At 41.8% G+C, this 14,025-nt stretch overlaps 1 protein-coding gene across 2 annotated transcripts in view; it reads right to left on the bottom strand.

The window, feature by feature from the left end:
- Positions 1-14,025, bottom strand: part of me1 (malic enzyme 1, NADP(+)-dependent, cytosolic) — a 536,434-nt gene that overhangs the window by 332,786 nt on the left and 189,623 nt on the right. For both annotated transcript variants that reach the window (XM_069887178.1, XM_069887179.1), the window contains one exon: positions 1,411-1,560. In XM_069887178.1, coding sequence (XP_069743279.1) covers positions 1,411-1,560 — 150 coding nt within the window. The remainder of the gene's footprint in view (positions 1-1,410; positions 1,561-14,025) is intronic.

The raw sequence follows: 14,025 nt of genomic DNA, 5'->3' as shown, positions 1-14,025 counted from the left end.
GGGTGGGTGGGGGAGAGAGGGGTCCATGCGTGTATCTGAAGGTGCATGTGAACATTTGTGTATATGTGCGTTGATTTTTCTGTTTAAAAACTGTAGAAGCACAATGTACATCTGTATAATGTGTATGAAGTTAAGTTTGATGATCAATAAATATATTTTGAAATAAAACAATGCACATGCAGGACATAAAACATGAACAAAAATAAATATATCTCATTTCATGAATATCAGAGTCTCAGATAGTTAGTGTGAGCAATTCCTTCGGTCGTTCAGCATTCTCACTGCCTGTGGGAAGAAGCTGTTCTCAGTCTGGAGGCTGCCATAGTTCTTCCCCAACGGGAGCAGCTGAAAGATGCTGTGTGAAGGGTGATTGAGGTCCTCCACAATTTCCCGTGCCCTCTTCAGATAATGACCCCAGTTGATCACGTGGCAACATCATATATAGTATTGGGAAATATATAACTATTTCAGGATATTTGGTTTGTCATAAATAAGAATTTATTTTTCCACAAGAATCAATAGCCAGTTTAGCATTATAATTAATGCTGAACAACATCTGCAATAAATCCTTATGCAATTCACAACTGCAGAGCTAATTCTTGGTGTGAAGTCCAATTTGGCCATGGTATGGTAGGAAAATGAAAGCGTGCCCGAAGAACTAGCTCCCAAACAGAAATTGTGGAGAATAGAGGCTTTGTCTGACGAACCATTGCAAATTATGTTAATCAAAAAAAAACCATTTCTTGTCTATAATAATCCACTTACCTGTTCAAACAATGCCAAGAGCAGTTTGCTTACAACCTGGGAGGAGTCCTGGTGACTATTTTCCTTTTTATAACACATGTGAATGGACAGAAATTAAACTTCCTATATGCCATGATCAGGATTACAAAACAAACTATACAAATGTGATACTATGAAGTACACTGAGACATTTCAATAGTAAAGGAATACCTTTTTTTATTGCTTACACTCAGTGGGGCTCCTTAAAATGTATGCTAGAACATTAAAAGTTGTCCAAGTCTCAGTCAGAGTCTTTCATCTGCCACATAGCAAGAAATTTGGAGGGCAGTGCTTTGTGTGCAATATATCTGGAATTCAATCTAACATATGGGGACCTGGAATAGCTCAGTAACAAAATCCACCCATATCCTCATCAATATGGGGACTCGTACTGTAATACCCCAAGGAATGTTTCGTGAACCTCATTTTCTGAAGTCAAATTCCATTCAAGCCAGAATGAAAAATCCATTTGAATTTTCTACAGTACAAAATATTCACAAATGCCTCTTAGAATACTATTGAATATTTAATAATCTACCAGACCAGTACATAGTTACAATTGTGAATGGCATAATAAAAAAGAAACTGATTCACATGCATGTACTGCAACACAAATCTGTTATTTACCTTGGTCTGCGAAATGCAAGTCCATACTGTTGGCAAGCCAGGCCGACAGTGGGCGTGTAAACTATTGGCATGAATCTTTCAATATCTGATGTCAGTACCTTGTAGAAAAGCTTTTCATTTCGGTCTTGAAGAGCCATGAGAAATATGTACCTGAAACATTAAAATTATAGCCAGATGAAATATAGTCCATTGCAGATTACAAAAGCCTAGCTTCATTTTACATGGATTTAATTTGCATCTTAGAGTACAAATATATTTTCACAACAGAAAACAAGCTGTCCCATAAACCACAAGAAAAAGCAGTAAAATGTTCAAGGCAACTTTGTGTCATACTGCAAGATGCATTGAAAACCCAAGATCCAGTTCCTTCAGTGCTCAATTTCCTGGCCAGGCTCAAATAGATTCTGTCAATGGATGGAGCCACGGGACACACTTTCTCCCACAATACTGATGAAAAACTCATTTACATTAATTGTTAAAAATGTTAGGGAGTTCCAGTCAGGGAATATGGATATAGGAATGAGAGACATTTTGGGTCAACATCTTTGAGGGGCTCAGAGGCTGAAGACACAGGCATCCAGCTGTTGGTGAACCCACACAGGCTGCGGGCGACTGTGGGCAAGGGACTCTCACCAGGCTGTGGACTCCTGGAGACTTGCTCGAAGAAGCTGGCTGAAGGGATACCAGGTATTGGAACAGAAATGCCAGAGGGTGCCCAGAGCAGGAGGGAGTGATCAAGGAAGTTTGCATCTGAAGCTCGTGTTACTGATGGTTTGGACTGAAGTCTATGCAGCTACAGGAGGGCTAGAGGTGAATCCACAGACAGTGACTCCCTTTTGCTTCTCCTTTTCTGACTTGGGGGCATCAGGCAATTTCTGCTAATGGCAAATCTTATCTGCCTTGAGGAAGACTAAAGGAAATTTCATGTAATATTAAATTTCTGCTTTGTTACATGACAATAAGATTGAATCTTCAGAAATAGCTCTCATCCAGCGAAAGGATTCAATGTGGCCAGCCCTTTTTTTCTTTATAGTGCCCAAAACATTAATTCTGCTCTTCTCCAGAAATGAAGATTTGGTGAGCATATCCAGTATTTTGTTTTCATATCTTTTTTGAAAGATATTTGAAAATATCTGGCAAGGTTGCTATGCCAGGTGGTTGAAGTTTCATTCCATTTTTTTTATGCTGACAATTCATTTTCTCCCTTTTATTCATTTGGCAAGTACCTTAAAGTGCATGCTTTAAGTGGAAATGAGCCAGTTTGAACATTTTATCTCATCATGAAATTGGAATTAAAGAGCAATCAAAAAATTAAGGAATGTCCATCCAGTGCAGGCATTTCCACCCACAACACCCCACCAATAGAACAGTAGAAATCAAATCTTTTTGGAAAAAAGATGCATTCAAACCTTTTTAAATGCATTAAATCATGCTTAAAACATGGGCTAGAACTTTTCTTGCAAACTCAAGATTGGGTTCTTCATTTGAGGTAACTATTAAAGCAAAAAATAGGCCTTCAGCCCACCACACCCATATTGTCCTCTTTGCCTATCTACATTAATCTAATTTGTCCACTGCTTTCTCATACACTTTCCCTATTAAAATTTCACTCAAAATTCCTCATAAAAATAGAAACCACAGTAAAATGCCTGAAATCTGGCACCTATGGGGATTGGTAGATGCCAAATAAGTAAAATTTCCAGTTGCTTGTGTTGTGTGATTAGCGAACTAGCGGCTAGACATGCCAAATTTAAACTTGCGTATTTTTTCACTTTTTTTTCCACAATTTTTTGCCGCTTGCTTGAATTCTTAATAACAGGGTTTTTAAATGGTACATCTGTTTCCAGCACATTATCTGACAGCAAGCTTCAAATATCAAGCACTGTGTTTAAAAATAACTAGCTCCTCAAAGCCCCTTTAAAGTTCCTTGCTCTCACCTTAAAACTATGCTCTGTATCTTGAAACTTCCAGCATGGAGTAAAATGATTGTGACCATCTACCATCACTCAAGGTCACACCCCAGAGTCTTTCACTTGAAGGAAAACTAACTCAGCAATATCCAATCCTTCCTCATAACTGAAATCTTCCAATTCAGAAAACATCCTGGTGAACCTCTTCTGTACTCTTCTGTACCAATGTGTTTAATAATAAAATTACATACCTTTTAAGCACAAGAGGGAAAATATTGAATTTCAAAAAATTTACAGTATTTTATGGCACACAAGACAGACAGGTATAGAAGACTCCCCCCCCCCCCCATTTTAATGGGAGATTTTAGGAAAATGTTATTTTAGTGTATTCATGGGTAAGTTGGCGAACAGTTTCCTCCTGTATAACCCCTTGTAGATAGAACGTGTGTGTGCGCGCCTTCAATCACCTCAATAGAAACCTGCCAGCCTTGCATGGCTAAGACACCAAAGACTCCCCGCACATGAGCAACAGCAGCAACACATCCTCCTGCCCGCTGCACACCAAGCCTCAGGCCGCTTCCACCCACCGTGCAAAAGCGATTTATTGACCAGCGTTCCTAGACCCACGGGCACACGAGGGTGGGAGGGAAAGAAGTGGGTCATCAGGCCAATGGGAAGGACCCACCCTCATGAGAACCAGACAATCAATTGTTTGCTTTGAGGGGAGAACTGGGCCTCTGTGATCAATTGAGCATTTATTCAACGAGCACAGCTCCCTGAGCAAATTGAATGAGGCACGGGAGTGGGTGGCAGTGAACAATGGCCTGTAGTGGGCGTGATCATCAACACCCAGTGCTTCACTCAAAGCAGGCGATGAATTGTATCATTAGTGTGTACTACAAACACAGCCATTGCGCTGCTGGCGGGGGCTGCCGTGGTTGGCCTTCTCACCGGGGGAAGTGAGCAGTGGCAGCTACGGAAAGCACGGGCCACCCAAGGGAAGGTGGTCAGCAAAGCTGCAGGCTCACTTCCTGGACAGTCTTCTCTGACCACTCCCCTCTTCGACAGGAGGGCCAAAAGTGGGGCAGGGGAATTTGGATTCTGAATGCGGTTACTGATCCCAAAGATCATAGAAGAGCTAAAGAAGTATGCTGGTTGGACCCAGGAAACCCTTCTTTGACTCCCCAGTGAACTGGTGGGAATTGACCAAACAGAACATAGAGAGGTTCTTTCAGGCACCCCTGTTAGGGCAGCGGTTAGGACAATGCTGTAGAGTGCCAGCAATCAGGACGGGGGTTTGAATCCTGCAATGTCTGTGAGTTATTTATATGTACCCTCAATGTCTGCATGGGTTTCCTCTGGGGCTCAGGTTTCCTCCCACTGTTCGAACCGTATGGGTGCGATTGGGGGCAGCACAGGCTCATGGGCTAAAATAGTCTGATATGGTGCTGTATGTCTACATTTAAAAGTTATCCTCAAAGATAACCATTCAGCAAGACAGAGGCAGAGGAAACTGGGTCAAATCCAGATTGAACTGCAGCAACTCCTCCTTCTGCAGTCGAGAGGAGTGGATGCAAGAGGAACTCAGAGGTGAAGAGCTGGCACTCCACATTTGTCATCCAAGTTGTCCAAGATCATCTTTCGATCCAGAGTCCAGAAAGTGAAGCAAGATGAGATGTGATCCAGAATCCATAGAATGGAGCAGGATGAGATGAGCTCACGCCTCTTCTTCCAAAAGATTTGCAGAGGGAGCTCTGTGATCCACAGCCTGAAGGAAAAGGATGGCTCAGATACATGCTCACAGACCATTGTACAGAGGATCAACAGATCTTTTTTTTTTTAAGAACTGTACCACGCTAAGGCTACAGACAGAATAGCCTCCCAGAAATTCCTGTCCTCTATCACAGAGATCTTGGATGACAGCAAGCAGGATTCCATCCACTCCCAAAAGCAATGGCTTACCAGCTGAGGTGCACACAGATCTGTAGAATTGGGTGGACCCTGACCTGATAGAAGTATACAACACAATGCTCATGGCAGGCAGTATGCCAGAATCCATGAGGAAAGCCATCATCACCCTCATCTTAAAACAGAGGGGGAGAAGGAGGATATCAGGAATTGGAGACCAACATCAGTAGCATCAACTCCAAAATCCTGTCCAAAGCCATCATCAATCCAGTCTGCCCGAGATCAAACCTAAACAGTTCCAGGCAGGAAATTCTCAGACAGCCTTGTGCTTCTCAGAGATGCCATCACTTATGTGGAGGACAGGGGGGGTTGATGCATGCCTGATCAACTTAGACCAGGAAGGCTTTCAACAGAACAATCGCACACGAGCACGATGGACGTGCTCTCCAAAATGAGCTTTAGGGTGGGAATCAGAAGTTGGATTAGACTGCTCTACAGAACATCCATAGTGTAGTCAAAATCAATCAAACAGAGAGATTCATTGTCAAGTCTGGAGACTTCAGCATTATTTGTGTGCTGCATAGCGCCCTTTGCCAAATCTATCAGGAAGGATGTGGGCATGAGGAGTGAAGTTGCCAGGCACTCAAGTCAAAGCCTCCCTGGATGACATCACCATCTTCTGTTTGGTCACATAATCGGTCTATGGCCTGATCAACATCAGCAGCCAATTTGAGTCAGCGTCAGGAGCCAAGATAAATCGGAAAACGAGCTAGGCAATGCACTTTAGTAACTAGCCTAACTAGTCTACCATCCCTTCAGTCAGATCTGATGACGAGGTATTAGGGATCTGTTTTCGAGGGACTGAGACATGCCACAAAAATTGGTCAGAGTGGATCATAAAAGTCCACCAGAAATTGGATCTGTGGGCACAGCACACCCCCTTATCAATAGAGAAGAACCTGGTCATCAGGTGAAAGGTGCTCTTGGTACTGATGTACGTGGCGCAGGTGTGGCCCATCATCCACATCTGCGTCCTGGCAGTCACCAAAGCATTCTTCCGGTTCATATGGGGGTCTACAATGTAAAGGATCAAAAGGGTACCATGTATAAATAGCTAAACAATAGGACCAAGGATCTGTCTACCATGGCCCTCATCCTGATGACCATATTTGTGCATGGCTGAGCAAGACTGTGCATGAATCCAAAATATGAGGGCACCGTGTTGCTATGTGCAGAGTACAACACATCCCAGGTGTCAGTAAGCTGGACTTTGCCACATCACTTACCTTTGTGGAAGACAAATGCCTTTGACCACATGGGACATCCAGCAGACACTGAGAAATGAGGACGCGATGGACACGATGGGATGGATGCCAGAGCAGACCATGCAAGTCATCTGGTGGAATGTCTTATCACCAGTGCTCACAATATGCACCAGGACTTGGCTTGGAGGGCTCCTCTCACTGCCAGCCAAGTTAGATCCTTCCTTGTGTGGTCCATGTCATGGTTCATCCCCAACAGTATCGTGAAAGAGGACTCCCTGATTTGCAGGCTGTTCCCAATGACACACAGAGAGAGTGACATCTAGAACTGTTGGAAGGCCAACTGAAAAAGATTCCCTTTGATCTGCCTGAAAAGTGGCCTTTCAGCGCACACGTCACTGTGGGAACGCTGCTGAATGGCACATTCCAGGCTGCAGGAATGCATGCAGAGGATTGCACTGGGGCTTGGCGCAGCCAACATGAGGACACTGTGGGGAAGGACCACATCTCAAACCCTTCTGTTACCAGGCATTGAGGGGCTGAAACCAAAGTGAACCCACTCAAAATGGAGGGAGTAATGACAAAGTGCCATAGTGGTGAAATGATGAAAATGTAACTAAGATCAGTGATAGAAATGTATGGATACAAAACTAAGGGTGGGAAAAGACTTTGAACAGTTTTCCTTCTATTTTAAAACAAATTGAGAATAAAGTCTATTTTTGGTTAAAAAAAAGTACCCAATTCGGCTCATCTCCAAAATCAACTGTGATCCTGGACACTGATCCATCTCCCACTCCAACCACAACAAATTAAAGGAAGATAAACAACTTCAGCTATTTATCATTACCAAAATGGAGGAACAACAACAGAGCAACATTTGGAATATGCCACATAAATCACAGTATATGTTCGAAACAAAACTGTTCCTGGACTCCAGCTCCATCAAATTTGATGTAGATTTGATAGGGCAAAACCCAATATGCATTTAACATGTCCCAGAGTTCAAAGTCACAAGTGCTCCTGAAGCAATGCAAGAAAACTAATCTACTGAATACATGCATCACATCTTGCACCCAGTTGGTGGACATGCAGTTGAGATTTGCTGAGAACATCTCATCAACTAAAAAAAGGCACAAACACAACTCATGCTTATAGTTTTATAGAAGGCCACAAAACACTACAAGGCTTGTGGCTCATGTAGGCCTCAGTGGAATAGGAGAGCCAATGAAATAATAGCCCCTTTTACACTTGGATCCCACTAAGCCTGCCATTCAGTGTCCCAGGAGAGGAATGGCATTTTTGCAGTTCACCCTTGACCCCTCTTAACTAGGACAGTGCACGTGTTCACACTTGCAAGGAGCTATCCCCAGGGTTAGGATTGTTCTACCTTCTACTGGTGATGTCATGATGCATCCAACAAAGGTGGACATGCCCTAAATCCTGATCAATGCATTATGATCTTATATTTGAACAAAATTAATCATGCCTAATTATAATATCATTAAGCTTTATATTCAACACAGTACGAGCCCTTCAGCCCTAGTGGTTGTGCCTTTATAAGGGACCTAAGGAAAACTGTTCTCAATAAATAGCAATAGGGGACAATTTTAAACAGCATGGGTAAGTTGGTAGCACTATAGAGCACAATTTATAAAGACCGTGTGGAAGTTGGTAGTGCTACTGAGCACAATTTAAACAGTGTAGGGAAGTTGGAAGGGCTGTTGCGCACAATGTATATCTCTCTCCCGCTGCGACTTTCCCATGACAAAGTTTATACCTTCGTTTTGATCTTTCCTTCCTTCACGTTCCTACACTCATGTAAAAACTTGAGTCATTTCTATCCCAGAATGCAATTGCCCGCTCTACACTTTCCAGATTGCAACACCTACAGCAGCAAAGGGCCAGGGATTGTACGAAGGGTCGAGGCAGTCCATCACTGGCATGGGATTACATCATCTCATGCCGGTGTTGAGAAGATTTTCCTTTCACACTAGACCCTTTTTAAACTGATTAGCTGTTAACTCCTGGGACCACTTGCAAGTGTGAAAGGAGCTAATGGTTCTACTTTTTGTGCTGAGGTCAAAGACTAACAGCCAAATGCTGCTTAGTGACCTTGTTACAGTCACAAGCAGTGCAACTGCACTTCATCTGTTCATCGAGTTAAAAGAAACAATTTTTCACCTCTTGCCCCCCCCCCCCCCCAGTTCACACCCAACCACAGTTATTCATCTCATGCTGCTGTTTCTCTTTCAAACAACGATCTTTTCAAATACAGGGATAGTGTGCATAAAATTCTCATTTCAGACACACATCAAAGTCACACATGCGCCTCCAGCAGACAGGAATTTGTGTGAACCTACTAAGTGTGGGCTATCAATTCAGGTCATAATAGCACTTTGATTTATTTGCAAGATGGTTGAGAGGAAACCAAAGTTTCCTGTTGCATGCACTCCTGCCTCCTAGACTTGAAATATCAGGTACAAATAATCCATACACAGCTGTTTTGATACTCTCTTCCCTTGTATTCATCCATGCTGGATATCCATTAAGTTCAATTAGTTTCACAGCAACTGCATCCATGTATTGTTTACGGAAAGAGTTCCAATTGATTTTTTTGGTTTCAGTTAATGAGGAATTTAATACAATTTCTAAAGGATTCAGATTTTGTAATGAAATTCTATCCATTTCAAGATTATTAATGTCAACTACACTTTTTGTGAAAGCTGAACACATTAGGATATTTCTTTCTGATACTATGAAACACAAGTAGAACTTTAATCACTATTTGACTTTTCATCAGATTACACTCCAAAACATTTAGTTAACAAAAATCTTCATTGCACCATTATTAGCTAGGATTTCATACACACCTTTGTTACTTCAGAAATCATGCTTACAAAGCAGAAATTGTAGTAAAAAAAATTAAATCATAGCTAGAATTAAATTACAGTATAAATTTACATTGTTCACAGATTCTACCCATTTTTCGAGTGGTAATCAAAAGGTGGTGATCTTGTCAGTGTATTTCTAGCTCAATGTACACTTTTTTTAAATATGGTGATAAGTGGATAAACATGGGGTTTACCAGCAGGAGGGATTTAACAGGATGGGTGCTGGTTTGGGAAGTGATTCGCTCTTTCTGCCATTACTGGAATTCTATCCCTTCTAAAAGATTCTGAGTTCTTCATCAAGCAGTCATGGGTAAGGCTGGATTAAGCAAGTTCGGGGCCTGTAGCATATGTTATAATGCCCCCTGACCGTAAATTTTAAAAATACACATAAATATTAAAACATCTAGTATAGGGGTCCCCAAACTTTTTGGACCATCATCCCCTTCATCGAATCCTTGATCCTTCACAGACCCCCAGGCGTGTACAAAACTAAATAAATAAATAGATGGTCAGACGTGAAGTTTCCATATGCATGGTGTCTGAGACTCCCTGCAACAACCCAAACTTTATTACAACACCCCAATCGCCAAGTAACAAATCTGTAAATTAAGCAAGTGATTACAATAACAATTAAAAAAAAACACTTTGCTTCAGGCCGGGAAGATGCCAAATCGAGATGGGTCCAAGTCTTCAGCATCGGTGATGTTGACTCCATTCTCAACATCAGGTGTGGTGCTGCCTGGGGGGCATGGCAAGATGGCGTAGAGATCAGACGTGTAATCCCTGCCCTCTCTGGTCAGACTTTTAAATGCCCATTTTTTAACCCTTTATTTTTAATTTTAAAATTTTAATTTTCAGTTTGATATTTTGGTGAGCCATTATGGCTGCTAATGTTAAAAAAACTAAGTCTCGGTTACCAATGAAAATACAGTTTTGAAGTGCAGAAGAATTGGGGCCTAAACAACCTGGAACAGCCTTGGATCCATTTTCAGCGATCCCCAAGCTTCAACGATCGCCGGTGGGGACAAAAGCTAAGGTAACAGTTACTCACCACTCTCAAGATGGCACTGGTTCGACCCGTTCTGGGAGGAAGGAGTGCACTCCCGAGAAGTCGGGTACGAGCCTGGAGGCTTGCTACAAAGAACACCCCTGTTGGAAGAGACGGGAGCGCAGAGGAAGAGGATTCTGACTGCAGACACGCAGTCTGCAGCGATTATGGACTTGGGTGGCGCTGTTAATTACGGAGAACCCTGTAATTTTATTTTAAAAATGGTCTGCGGGGGAGACAGCAGCGATGAGCCCCTGAGGAAGTCGGGGGGTCGTCGTTGGGTGCCCAAACTCGCAGCAAAACAACTAGAATGCTGCCTTTTGAAGAACAACAAGAAGAAGACTTACCTTACTCTACCACTGCCCAGGAAATGGAAGAAGAGCTGGAAGAAAGTGAGTTAAAAATTATGGAACTGGATCCTGCATTTCAAACTGCACTTCAGCCTGTCTACATGATGTTTGAAGGTATTGCTTCTTAGTTGGATGTTATCACTGGTCAATTGAACCAGTTGGTTCAATAGAATACTAATATAATTTCAGACCTAACTGTCATTAAGGCAGAAGTTAAAGAAAATCGGGAAAACTTTCAAAAATTTGAAGCTTCTTTTTCTGAATGTAAACAACAGGTACAATCCAATACAGAAACAATAGTAAAGGTGGAAAAATCAGTTAAAGATTTAGGAGCCCAGGAAAGAGAATTAACAAAAAAAAATGTACTATTTGGAAAATCAAAATAAAAGCAGAAGAAATAATGTGAAAATTGTGGGTTTGCCAGAAGGTCAAGATCCTGTCAAATTTTTTAAAAATTGGATTCCCCGGATGTTGGAGGAAGAGTCCATTCCTGACGGATTGGTATTGGAAAGACCACATAGAGCTTTAAGAACACCACCCTTATCTGGTCAACCACCAAAAGCTGTGATAGTTTGCTGTTTGAATTGTTTGGACAGAGAGAGAATTCTTCGACTTGCAGTTCAAAATGGAAGACAAAGACAAGCTCCAATGATGGTTCAGAATAGTAGAGTTTTCTTCTACCCTGATTTGAGTCAAGATATCATCAGACGCCGACGTGAATTTAATCCAGTTAAAGATGTTTTATGGCGTAAAGGTTACAAATTTGCTTTTCGTTATCCTGCTGTGTTGAGAATGTTTTATGGAAACTGTCAGTTTCAATTCTTTGAGAATGAGCATGAGGCAATGGTTTTTGCTAATTCGTTATCGGATGTCAGAGGACAAAGGAGACCACCATTATCTCCTAAAAGAAAATCTGATGGACTTAGAAATGGAAAAAATGGCAGAAATGGAAAGAATGGGAATGAAAAGACTTCACCTACTCTTGAAATGAGTTCACCATCTGGTCTGGAATCTCAAGGCTGATTTTTTTTGTAATATGTTAATATTTTTGATTGGCTGGCTGGGGAGGAGGGGATTGCACTAACTTCTTTGTTAGTCATCAGTCACTAGTGGGTAATCCGCACCCAGTATTTTTTTAAGGAAGTTACTACCTTTTTGTAGTTTTTTTTTTCTCTTTTATTATCAAATATTATTTTTATTTGGAGGGCCTATATATTTTAATTTGAGGGTTCTATATATATTTTAAAAATCTTTTTTTTTCTTTGTTATTATTAATTTTGTGATTATTTTTGGTATCTAGCAATTGTATTAGATATGTCAAATTTGAACTTTGCTACCTTTAATGTTCAGGGATTAAATAACCTGACCAAGCGAAAGCGAGTTTTGGCTTACATTAAAATGATGAAGATTGATATTGCTTTTTTACATTTGAATGAAGGCGAGTTGAATCCTTTGAAAGATTTGGGATTAGACAAATTTCAGATTGCTTTTGTGTATTTAGCTTTATCTGTTGCAAAAAATGTATAGCAAGTACATGGAAAAATGCTAATGTGATTGATATTAATAGATGGCATAATGAGATGAAAACTTGTTTGGTAATGGAAAATATCACGCATGTTTTACATGATAATACTTTTTTTTTTAAAGTGGTCTTTATATTTTATCGTTCATAATATGTACTTTTTTTACTGTATGTAATAACTTTGTTGAACGAATAAATAAAGTTATGGAAAAAAAAGGTGTAGTGCTGCCTGCATGGAAGAATTCACCTTGGCCTCCCAGCAGGAGGGGGACCGTCGGGCTCTACAATTCTTTCAACCTCCAAAAGTTCAATTGATCCCCCGGCGTTTATCGACACCCTGGCATCTTTCAACCCCTTGGATAGTCGCATCGACCCTCCAGGGATCAATATTAACCTCTTTGGGGACCCCTAATCTAGAAGTTTTAAAGAGAGTGAAAGGGGCAAGTAGGAGACCAAATGTCAGAGGAACCTAAATTCAGAGGAGAGAAATGAGCTCAAAGCAATAAATCATTGCAAATGCAGCCAGCAGCTTTGCACATTTTATGAATGGATACAAACTTATGTGGGTGTCAGTGACTTGAGTCCGGGATCAACTTTCTGGCAACTCATAGAAATTCTGCCATGGTCTATCTAAACACGGGATGGCAGCATTACAAAGTGTGTGGTTTTTTGCCAAGAATGGCAGAGTGAGGGGCTGCGCCTGTGCTTTAAGTTCATCAGGCAGATTAATTGCTTTCCCTTAGAGCAGGGCTTCCCAACCTTTTTTTTTGCTCTTGGAACCCTTCCAGGGGAGAGCACTTGGAAATCACGGAACCGTGTAGCTATGAACCGGAAGCCATCGACTTTCTGGTTCGAACATGGTTTTTTTTATATAATTTTTTATTTTTCACATTATAAACCATACTGACCAAAATACATACAGACATTTTTTCTCTTGAATATGTACAGTGTCATTTTCTCCCCTTTTGGTTCGAGCATGGTTGAGTCTAATTTATATTAAATATTTTCTATTAAACAGTAAGCAATCTGAGGCAGTGCTTGTAAAATCCCAATTGTTCAGAATTTGATTATTTTGTTTCAACTGAATATTAACCAAATTTCAGATACAAACCTCCCAGACCCCAAATCACTGATATTCCAGAAGTGGGTTTCCAACCCATCCACAGGCTGGATCTTCCAACACCTCTGATATGGTTATCCAGCTCAGCCCTGACTGCCCGCAAGTGGAGCTCTTGATGCCTCCAACATGGGTTTGCATCCCAGCCCCTGCTGCCACAGGCCTGAGCTTCCAACACCTCCATCACTAACCCTCCTTCCCCACTGACCAGGTGCTGGAGCAACCATCGCCTCTGCCAGTAACCCCGACTGCAAACATACCATAGCCCCCGATGCCTCTATTGATGCTTCTTTGGCTTGGCTTCGCGGACGAAGATTTATGGAGGGGGTAAAAAGTCCACGTCAGCTGCAGGCTCGTTTGTGGCTGACAAGTCCGATGCGGGACAGGCAGACACGATTGCAGCGGTTGCAGGGGAAAACTGGTTGGTTGGGGTTGGGTGTTGGGTTTTTCCTCCTTTGCCATTTGTCAGTGAGGTGGGCTCTGCGGTCTTCTTCAAAGGAGGTTGCTGCCCGCCAAACTGTGAGGCGCCAAGATGCACGGTTTGAGGCGTTATCAGCCCACTGGCGGTGGTCAATGTGGCAGGCACCAAGAGATTTCTTTAGGCAGT

The sequence above is a fragment of the Narcine bancroftii genome, chromosome 6, assembly GCF_036971445.1.
Source record: "Narcine bancroftii isolate sNarBan1 chromosome 6, sNarBan1.hap1, whole genome shotgun sequence".
Taxonomy (NCBI): Eukaryota; Metazoa; Chordata; class Chondrichthyes; order Torpediniformes; family Narcinidae; genus Narcine; species Narcine bancroftii.
The sequence above is the reverse complement of the archived record's forward strand: the minus strand, read 5'-3'. Positions and strand labels throughout refer to the sequence as shown.